This window comes from Formica exsecta, unplaced genomic scaffold (genome assembly GCF_003651465.1).
Source record: "Formica exsecta isolate Colony F162 unplaced genomic scaffold, ASM365146v1 scaffold696, whole genome shotgun sequence".
Taxonomy (NCBI): domain Eukaryota; kingdom Metazoa; phylum Arthropoda; class Insecta; order Hymenoptera; family Formicidae; genus Formica; species Formica exsecta.
In genome coordinates, this window is record NW_021853462.1 from 452,426 (window position 1) to 463,787 (window position 11,362).

Here is an 11,362-nt window from a genome sequence, read left to right on the forward strand (position 1 = left end):
TCTTTCCCTTTTTTCAAAATTATTTTAAGAACAAGACAACGATCACCAAGTATCGAACGCGAAGGTGAGAACGCAAAGGAGACGATCTCTCGTTTCGATGAAGACACGAGAAGCGCGGAATCGCTGTCACTGTGCGCGACCGCGTCACGACATCGTCTACGAGCGTTCGCGCGCGCGCTCACGACGTGCTGTTCCCGAGCCAGCGTCTCTCCCGATGCTGGGGCAAATTGCTTCGCGAACTGCTGCGTCGACGACGACGACGACGACGACGACGACGACGACGACGACGACGACGACGACGACGACGACGACGACGACGACGACGACGACGACGACGACGACGACGACGACGACGACGACGACGACGACGACGACGACGACGACGACGACGACGACGACGACGACGACGACGACGACGACGACGACGACGACGACGACGACGACGACGACGACGATCTCGCTCGCTAGTCACGGAAGTAGGTTTTGACAGTCATCCGCAAACAGACGGACGCCAGTATTGCCAACCGCTCGGTCGCTCTCTCGCGTACCGTTACCTCATACGGGCGCATGCGCAGCCGATTTTAATCTCGCATTCTGTCAAAAGTGATCATCAAGGAGCACAAGTGCGCGAAGCAACTGGTCTAACCTTGTCTGTCGCGGAATCAAATCGCTGGTAAATTGCGATATTTTCTCGTTGTAAAAGTAATCTTGATGTAATTTCGATGATTAGCGATACAACCTTAATCTTAAACTCCGTCGAGAACGATTCGCGCGTGGGACAATTTAACCCAACTCTGCTTAACCTCAATCTCTTTGCTGATCCTTCTCTCGTTTTTTCGCGCTTTCCCTTCCTTCTTTTCGCAAGAATTAAAATCGCGATAATGTACAGCTTTAAACGCGAATAGTTTGAATGATTAGCACCGATTGACTTAATCTAACTTCAAACTCCTCGTGTTCTTGCGATTCTTGTCTCGTCGCGAGAAAAATAAATAAACTCGTCGATAAATCGCACTAGAACACAAGTAGGATTTAACAATTTGGTTTTGATTATTTACGCAAACAGAGATGCCACTGTTGCCAACTAGTTTGGCGATCCCGTTACATCACGCGAGACTGACTTCGTCTCGAAATGCATTCGCGCGTATTTGCCTCATTTTGCTGTCATTTCGTCTCGTCGCAAAAATCAAGTCATTGATAACAATTTGAAAGAGATTCTCATCTTTTCACCTTTTCTAACATCCTCGATGATTCGCATCGAAATATCCGTTTCCGAAAATCGCAGGACGAAAGGCAGTTCATCAGCGTTTTTTAATTCGATTCCAAACTCGTAAACACTTGTATAAATAACGTCCGCAAATTAAATTCGCATTTTTAGATTTTAATTTCCACTTTCATTAACGACTCTCCGCGAGATAAATTTCAATTGAGATTGAAAAACCCGTGGAAAAGACCAAGATGTACTCAATGGTTCCCTAGCGGAGCTATTTTATTATTTATAAATATGTCTCGGGCCGACTGCCAAAATTAGGTTTAGTGAGACCACTAAACCTAAACATTTATCCTTGACATTTCGTCAACAAGATTGCGATAGTGTACTGACTTCTTGGCGAGATGCTACAAAAGCGTTTTCCCGCGTCAATATACATAGATTATTTTTCTAGGTCTAGTCCACGTTAAACTTTCCACATTTAAATGAGTCTGTTTCTTTTAGCTCTACACTTTTTGATATAAGACATTAGTTGAAAAAGAACACAGGGTTTCTTTCTCTCTCTCTCTCTCTCTTTCCAACGCCTAAATATATATATTCGTCTCGTTGCAGAAATTTATAGGAATTGCAAGCAAAAAACACGAACAAACGTCATGCTTCACATGTCGTCTGCTTGCGGTTGACTTGTGACGTCACCAGCAATCAGCTGAGACGCGTCAATTGTGGTATACGCGTCAACCACGTGTTTACCAGCAATGACTGGTGTTGAATATTTGTCGTCGTTGCCGTCAGACAATGTAAGGACAAAAATGGATGGATTGGTGATGCAAGTGTTATACGGAAGCGAGACCGGAACTGCACAGGATGTCGCTGAACAAATTTGGAAGAGCGCCCAAAGGTTTTGTTATTGTTTTCCTTCCTGGCACATGAGCCTCAAATTCTTTTATAGGAAAATTTTTGGCACACGAACTCTCTACTCTTGTATCTTTAAACGATCTTTAAATGATCTTTAAATAGATATTCGAATTCATACTTTCATCACATCATTAATATCTTTTATTCTTTTTACACACTTCTACTTTCCTTGAGAGAGAGAGAGAGAGAGAGAGAGAATTGTATATAAGATATTATATTCGATGAAAGACAAATTATCTATTATATATTTTATGAATTTTGAGATATAAGAAATATCACATAAGTATTTATCTAAAATAAATATAATACATAAGTAATTATCTAAAATTTTAAAAATAACTAACAACAAAAAATATATTATATTTTACAATTTAAAAAGTACATACAATATCCTATATTTTAAAATTTCTTAATATAGAATAATATCCTCAATTTTAAAACTTTGAATACAGATTTAACATTTGTTTAAAATTTTAAAGAAAACAACTGCAAAGTACTGTATCATCTTTGGACGAATATGACATGCGACATTTCTCTTCCGAACAACTAATTGTCTTTGTTGTCGCAACTACTGGACAAGGAGACCCTCCAGCTAACATGAAAACATTCTGGAGACGTTTACTAGGCAAGAGTCTTCGGGCAGACCTGCTGCAAAATCTAAAATATGGCGTACTTGGTTTGGGTGATAGTTCCTATTCAAAATTCAACTTTGCTGCAAAAAAATTAAACAAACGTCTTGCGCAATTAGGTGGCAAAGAATTATTACCCATTGGACTTGCTGATGACCAGCATAATTTGGGCATTGATGCTGTAGTGGATTCCTGGATTAAAAAATTATGGGAAGAAATTGCAAACGTTTTTAAAATTTCTATAGAAGACAAGATTCCGGAAAATTTAATAATTGAAAGATATCGCGTCTCAATATTAAAAAAGAGTGATTCCGATATTTTAGAAAAGCCATTATTTATTAATGACAATTGTATATTCTATCCATATGAATCAGACATTGGCATTTATGAACGAAAAACAGATATAAATGTTAAAATAGGAACAATATGTGAAAATGTAAGAACCACTTTAGAAGATCATTTTCAAGATGTTAGATTAATAACTATCAAATTACCATATGATATTAAATATGATCCTGGAGATGTTATCTACCTTAGACCAAAGAATTCTATGGAACAAGTGAAACGTTTCTTTAATATACTTTGCGAACACAATATAGAATTGTTTCCAGATACAATGATTGTAGTAACGGAGAAGGAAATAAAAGTTCCATTTGCTTTGACAGGCGAATGTTTATTTTTAAAAGAAATTGTTGAACAATATTGGGATCTGAATTTCAAACCACGAAGATCTACAATGCATACTTTGTCTCTTATCAGTGAAAATGAGTTAGAAAAGGAAAAATTACATGAATTTGCTAGTCCAGGTGGTCAAGAAGAACTTTATGATTACATAAACAGACCAAAAAGAAATATTTTAGAAGTTCTCGCGGACTTTCCTTATACGACTAGTAAACTAAATATTGAATTGTTATTTGAAATTATGTCACCCATAAAACCACGTCCTTATAGCATTGCCTCCAGTTCAAAAGCTACTCCAGATTCAATTCAAATTTTGATAGCGGTAGTTAAATACACAACTAGACTGTTGGAGCCAAGATATGGTTTATGTTCAAATTGGCTGGCAAGTTTAAAAAGGAATGACAAAGTGGTATTTTGGTTTCAAAAGGGAACTTTTCGATTTGAAGATAATAAACCAATGATTTTGATTGGTCCTGGAACTGGCGTTGCTCCATTTCGATCCTTTCTTTTGGAAAAAGAAAAGCAGGAAAGAGATTTGAAGGAATGCGCTCTGTTTTTTGGATGCAGGAATAAGAATAAGGATTATCACTGCAGGGAAGATTTTGAACGCTTATCGAGAGAGAGAAATTTGAAAGTGTTCTGTGCATTTTCTAGGGATCAAGATCATAAAATGTAAGTCATCCATTGCTTAGAAAACATAAGAATATGAAATTTATAAAATTATAATTGTTATTTACTTCTAAAATCTTAGTATTTACTTTTTTTCATTGTTTATTATACTCTTATATATTAAGAAATATATATTATATCTTTTCAGATATGTGCAACATATTATTCGTAAACAAAGAGAGTTATGCTGGCAGTTTTTACAAAATGATGGCAACATTTATTTGGCAGGAAATTCTAAAAATATGCCAAATGATGTGCGCGATGAATTTGTTGATTTGACAAAGGAAATCGGTAAAATGACGAAAGAGCAAGCGGAAGCGTTCATCAAGGATCTAGAAAAGAACAATCGATATCAAATCGAGACTTGGGGTTGATAAAAAACATAAAAAAATCACAAAGATTGTGCCTCCGAGAAAAATATTTGATATATATCAGATTTTTTAATACAAAAAGTATATATATATTTGTTTTATATTTATATGTATAATATAAATGTATATCACTTGTGGATTATTTCATTCAGATACACATAGTTGATATATATATGTATTTGTTTTAAGCATCAAATAAATCTTACATATTTACTGTAAAATATTATATTACATAATATATATACATACATATATATAACATCTATACATTTATATACTTCTTATATTCAAGAAACTAAGATTAATGAGTATCGGTCCTCTTTGTCCTTTTACATATATATATATATATATATATACCTTACTATTTTTATACCCCCTTTTCAAACTTCATAAACATTCGGCCATCTCCGGCGCTCTTCGTGACGAGAGGCACCGAGCAGCACCGAGATGTATATCTTGATGAACTCTTAACCCCGCGACCTAACCTAGCAAAATAGTGGGAATACGGAAACATGGTACGGACGCTCGTGTGTCCCGCAGTGTTCCCCGTATCTCGAGCGATCTCCACTTCGTTTAATCGTTGATTGCACTTTTTTTTATCTTTTTCTTCGGCGCGCGCGACGCGACGATATCCAAGCAAACAAGATACTCGAAACATACGACCGATGGACATTGGCACGTGATTTTCTTTTTTCGTCGTCCACCACACTCTCCGGACAATCCATTATCGTCGATAGCTGACAATAACTTTAGCAAATCGCTTACCAATAGTCGAGTTCGAGACGAGTAACGCGGAAAGGTCCGGTATAAGGTTTGTCTCTTTTTTTTTTTTTTTTACATGGCTACACTTTTTTCTCGCTTATAACCTGTCCACCCTATCCAACCCTATCTTGAGGAGATTCTCGCTCAAAATTTATTCCATTATAATATCTAAATTACGTTTATGTAAAAGAAAGAATATTTTTATATCTTGAGAGAGAGAAAGTATTTATATTTATTTAATATTTTTAGATATTACTTTTAACCTGTGTAAAGACTACTGACACATGCCGGATATATACAATTTTATAATTATTAGATCGCATATCTAAATAATTTTTTGTATAGATAAGAAAATATTTTATTTTATAGTTAAAGAAAAACCGTGTTTTTTTATGTTTTAATATTAATACTTTCTCAACTAAATCTACAATTAAGAATAGTAATGTAGAATGTATCAGACTCCTTGATTATTACATACTTTATAATATCTAAGCTGCATTTATAATTTAAAAATAGTATTTTATTTTGTAATTCAAATTTTATTTATAATTTAAGAATATTTTGTGTCTATTGACATTTGTATGGATAAAATAATCTGCAATATTCTAATTATTTTATTATTACTTATGATAATTACATATGATAATTACCTAAAATATTTGAATATTTTAAATATGTATGTATTATTTATTTTAACATTCTCAGATTAATAATTTGTATGATAATATTAAATTTCATGAAACTTTCATGTAAAGTATTATGCATTCTATAAAACTATCACAGTATTGAAATATTTCAGAATATAAATGTATAAAATAATTTATGTAATAAAATATTGCCTGAAAACATAATACAAATACTAAATTTTGGCATTTTCTCAGAATAAATCCAAGAACAATAATAAGAACAATTTAAATTGTCAAGTACTGTTGTAAATACTTGGAATCAAACAATGTTTACGCTTCTTGATGCATTCATGTAATCTCGTCTTGTCCCAAAAATAAAGAGTCAACTGGAGTTTGATTGATTTTTAAAGAGAATCTAATTGAAAGTGGGAATTAATATCGATCAATCAATTAATAAAGATCAACCTGCTATAAAAAAATATGTATATTCTAAATATTTTATAACATGTACATATCAGTATGTCTTATAGCTTATATTGGCCTTGTCATATTGTTAGGTGCATAAAATATTTTTTGCAATATTATTTCTTTTTTAAAATTTATTTATACATAATTTAAAAGAGAGATAGAGAGAATATATTTGTATTTATTTTAATATCTAGTTAATCTTTTTGATAATATTATATTGTATTTAGGTTTTATGAAAATTTCATATATCATTTTTCATAAATTTAAATTTATACTTAAATACAAAGTTATATTTTTGTATTAACAATATTTTCAATAATATTGTCTAAATATCACGAAAAATTTATCTGAAGTGATGCGACATTTGAATAATAAATAAATATTCACAATTTTCAGGCGAAGATAAAATCACGGGAAAGTGCACAAAGTGTAGGTAAATCTACATTCTTTCTGGGGACCGATCATCGAAAGATGTACTAAAATCGTCGTAGTCATTGCTGAGAGCATCATCGAAGTCGGTAGCATTTGAAGAATCTCTCTTGTGTAACAAAAAAGGATATAAAACATACATAGAAAAATGGCGGGCACTTACACCAAGAAGGAATTTGGCGCGGGGCCCGAAGAACAGACTCTGTTGAAGGATTCCAACGGAACCCGTATCGTGGCTGCGAAAGGTAATAGTGCGACGCGCTCTCATGGTTACAGGGGAATGCAGTAGCTTTCTTGGAATATTGCTGTTTTGTTATCTTATTTTCTCTTGGTATATTCCTGCCCAAACCAGTCTATAGAAGAGGTTTACAGACTGCGGATGCAGCATTCTTGGCAGTGAAGTGTTTGTGGGTTTAACATTGGTCTGTAGTTTGTTGGATTTCATTTGATTAAAAGCTTATATTTTATGCATTTTTTGTAATATATATATGAATATATAACATAAAAAAAATTAGGTAGATTAGTTTGTTTATATAACTAGCAATTTATAATTTTTGTGCATGATATGTAATTTTATCTTACAATTTATAATAATTCTGTGACATTTCAATAGTTTTGAAATATAGTTAAGAATTCATCTAAAATGATATTTATAAATAATAAATTATAATTAGTCATGAGAGAAAACTGATAAGATATTTTAAAAATAACAGTTTCCTTCACATTTGAGTGCTCTCTTTCTTTTTGTGCTTGCTATCATAACTAACATATCATAAACATAACTACTTGGAATTCTTGGAAAACAAAATATTATGATAATAATATATTATAAAAGAATCAAAATATTATGGTAATATTATATTATAAAAGAATCAAAATTTTAGGTTTGTCCAAAATTTGTTAAAAATTTATTATTATAAGAAATTATAAAATAATTTACTTGTCTGCAATTCTTTTTACATTAGTTTTGTATATGTACTTATTTCTCTATTTTTATATATTTATTTTATTTTATTTACACATTTTTTAATTATATTTTTCTATTTGTTTTTTATACATCTTATGTTTTAACTTCCACTTTCTTTTAAATTAAACTAGCTGGATATTTTACATTATTAATAGTTCATAAAAAAATGTAGTATTGATATTAATAACTTTATAATTTTTATTTAAAAAAAATATGTGGAATCAATTTTCAGAATCGCTTTTTTTCACCTTGTTCAATCAGTATATAAACATATTTAAAAGTGTCAAATATGTATAATAATTTGATAACATTAAAGCATTTTAGTGTAGCTTACACAGACAAGAATAACATTTTCTCACGCATAAAGGTTTTATTTTGCTGATATAACATGCTGATTTAGCTGAATAAAAATACGCGAGTCTTTCATGCAGTCACTGATAGAATGGGAAGTATTGTGACGCACTCGCGAAATAGCGTCTCACAGACGATTAATAAAAATTATTAGTGATAATAATTTACTGAGCAGTGATATAAGCTTCCTTATATTAATTGACTATTATTCTTGTGTTTTTAATGGTTTTGTTTTTTAATTTTAAATTAAAAACTAATTAAATATTTAAATTAAATTAAAAACATAAAATATTGCCTTGTTTAAATAATTCAATACAAGGCAGATGGCTGTAAAAGGTATTTTGCAATTTTTTTCTTAACTGCTAATTTTATTATATAATTTGTTTTATCCCAAGATTTATAGTAACTTATACTTATGTTCTATTATAGTGGCTGCACACAATTATCTTTTAGCTATAAACAATTATCTGTGTCTAAATTAATTATCTGTGTGTATCAGCTGTATGTCAAAATCTCATATGTAATACCTTTTTTTTTTTTTTTTTTTTTTTTTTTTTTTTTTTTTACTATAATGATATTTTCAATTCTTTTTCAATATACAATACAAAATAATATATTTGAAATTGTTCTTAATTAAATAATTAAAACAAATTATTTAAAAATATTATCTTACAGCATATAATATTATAATTAATTTCTTAATTTAGAAATTTAAAGAATAAAATTTTAATTTAATTCTGAAAATTATTTTTAGTTTTTATTTAATTTAATCGATCATACAAAGGAGATAAAAGGCAATCAAAGGCCAGCGCGGTAATTTGTGCATATGTTTTATTACAATTAATGTAATTATCAATGTAATTTGGTTGTAATAAAACATGTGCGCACAAATTACCGCGCTTGCTCTTGATTGCCTTTTATCTCTTTTGTATGATATATTCATAAGAGCCTTCATTAGTTAATTTATTTTAATCGAATTCTCATTTAAGGTTCGGAACCTGTGCGTCTTTCACCAGGATGGGAAGGCACAGGTAGACCTGACGACGAACTTAATTTTAAAGGCGTTACAATGGATCAAGCAGATCTCGAATTGAATCCTCCTAAAGATAGGTATAGCTATTATTTGTTTGTTGTATTATTTAATATGGATCGTCTGTATATTAAAAAATTGTATATAAGCTTTATATTAATAAAATAATGATGGTAGAGAATTTTTTATATAATATAATTATATGAGTTAAATATTTTTATTAATTCTATATATTTATCTTTTTGTATAAAATGTTGCTAACTTAAGCAAAACTGTTTTAGATTAAATTTAGTATTTTGCATACTGGTACTTCATGGAATCGGTGCCTTGATGCCATGGAATATGTTTATAACAGCTAAAGATGTAAGTGAATCAAGTATAACAATTTATAATAACACAGTTGAAATTACACACTATATATATAAAGCATTGGTATATTTTGTAGTATTTTGTGAATTACAAATTGTCTATGGAGTACACTGGTATAGATACAAACTATGCAACAAATTTTCTTGCATACCTGGGATTCGCGGCGCAAATTCCCAATCTACTGTTTAATTGGCTGAATGTGTTTTTACAACTTGGGTATGTATATAAAATAACAAAATGCATTGTGCAACAAGAAATTTTTATAATCTTTCTTAAGTAATGGTTTATTTTGTTATTAATATATATTAATAATGATTGAGATTATATAAATGTAAATTCTTTGATTGATTTTATTTTATTGAACATATTATTAATTAAATATTAAAAGAGATACAACGAAAGAATTCCATTTATAATAACAAAAATATAATTTGCTAAATAATAATAATATGATTTGTTGAAGAGATACACTTTTGACTTTTCAGAGGCAATTTAACAACGCGCATAGTGTGGAGCATCTTTGTGCTGGTCTTAATATTTGTCTTTACTGTCGTCTTAGCGATGACTGACAGTTCTGGCTGGCCTGGAGTATTCTTCTGGATTACTATGGTATCTGTTGTTATATTAAATAGTAAGTAAACATATATTTCTATGTATAATATTTAAAGATAAATTTTAAGAAAAATTTTCCTTTAAATTTCTTTTACTTCATATAAAGCCCTTTAATATCATTAATTTATCAATATCATATATCAAATTAAATTATTATATTAAATTAAGTTATATTTATAATTATTAATAATATTAACATTATTATTAATTGTTAATTGGTATTCTGTTCATGCATAATACATTGGAAATTTATGTTTTAGCTGCTAATGGTATTTACCAGAATTCAGTGTTTGGAATGGCAGCGAAACTGCCCATCAAATACATGGGCGCTGTTGTTTTAGGCTCGGTAAATATCAATATCACATCTGATAAAGAATTGTTGCATAATGCATAAACTTCTATCATCTGTTATTTTCAGAATATCAGTGGAACTTTTACAGCTATAATAAACTTCCTTGCACAAATAATGGCGCCGAATGCGCGTACTGCTGCTATATATTACTTTATCACGGCTTTGTTCATTCTACTGGCTTGCTTTGACACATATTTTGCACTTCCAATTAATGTAAGATTTCATTATCATATCTCTTGTTTCAATACTAGTTGCCAATATTTATTCCAATGTGTATTTAACTCAAAAATAAATAAGTTTATGAATCTCTTGATAAATAAATAATGAGTTAAAGTAAATTATTAATCTGTTCATTAATTTCGTGTATGTATTATAAAGGAATATTAGCTAAGCATATTAATGAATCAGCTAAATAATGTTAATAAATTAAATTACAGAGATTTTATCGATATCACGAGCTGCTTTATCAGAAAGAGACGAGCAAAAGACAATTAGAGAACAGTTCCAGGGGAAGCAACAGACCACCATATTGGGCAGTGTTTAAGGCATGTTTCCCGCAATGTTTTAACACATTTTTAATCTTTTTCGTGACTCTAGCGCTTTTTCCATCAGTTCAATCTGATATACAATCTTCAGACAAGAATTTCGTGATTCCGCCTGAATATTACAGCAGTGTTATGTGCTTTTTAACATTTAACATCACTGCGATGCTCGGAAGCTCAATCGCATCATTAGTTCAGTGGGTATGTAGAGTTTAGAGTTTTCTATATTGTAATTTGTATATATGTGTGTATATTTTTTCTGTCTTATATGATATATTTTTATTATTATTATTATGTATTTTACCTAACGTATCTTTTGTATAGTTTATATTTAATTATATATTTTTTAATTTTACTTGACATATATTAATTTATATATATA

At 30.6% G+C, this 11,362-nt stretch overlaps 2 protein-coding genes across 5 annotated transcripts in view; one reads left to right on the forward strand and one right to left on the reverse strand.

The window, feature by feature from the left end:
* LOC115243193 (ubiquitin thioesterase trabid) overlaps nt 1-1,779 on the reverse strand; it is a 21,046-nt gene extending 19,267 nt beyond the window's left edge. The window contains exon 1 of the mRNA XM_029819979.1: nt 1,228-1,779. The gene's annotated coding sequence lies outside the window, so the exon portion shown is untranslated. The remainder of the gene's footprint in view (nt 1-1,227) is intronic.
* LOC115243195 (NADPH-dependent diflavin oxidoreductase 1) overlaps nt 449-11,362 on the forward strand; it is a 15,398-nt gene continuing 4,484 nt past the window's right edge. Inside the window, exons 1-11 of one of the 4 annotated variants that reach the window (XM_029819983.1) lie at nt 449-673; nt 1,820-2,105; nt 2,602-4,104; nt 4,250-4,332; nt 9,068-9,185; nt 9,387-9,468; nt 9,551-9,690; nt 9,960-10,105; nt 10,347-10,432; nt 10,505-10,651; nt 10,876-11,181. In XM_029819983.1, coding sequence (XP_029675843.1) covers nt 1,963-2,105; nt 2,602-4,104; nt 4,250-4,332; nt 9,068-9,185; nt 9,387-9,468; nt 9,551-9,690; nt 9,960-10,105; nt 10,347-10,432; nt 10,505-10,651; nt 10,876-11,181 — 2,754 coding nt within the window. In that variant the 5' untranslated portion in view covers nt 449-673; nt 1,820-1,962. Of the gene's footprint in view, nt 674-1,819; nt 2,106-2,601; nt 4,105-4,249; nt 4,333-4,860; nt 5,284-6,724; nt 7,003-8,383; nt 8,412-9,064; nt 9,186-9,386; nt 9,469-9,550; nt 9,691-9,959; nt 10,106-10,346; nt 10,433-10,504; nt 10,652-10,875; nt 11,182-11,362 lie in introns of those variants that run through there. The other 3 variants (XM_029819980.1, XM_029819981.1, XM_029819982.1) reach the window with 3 other exon arrangements.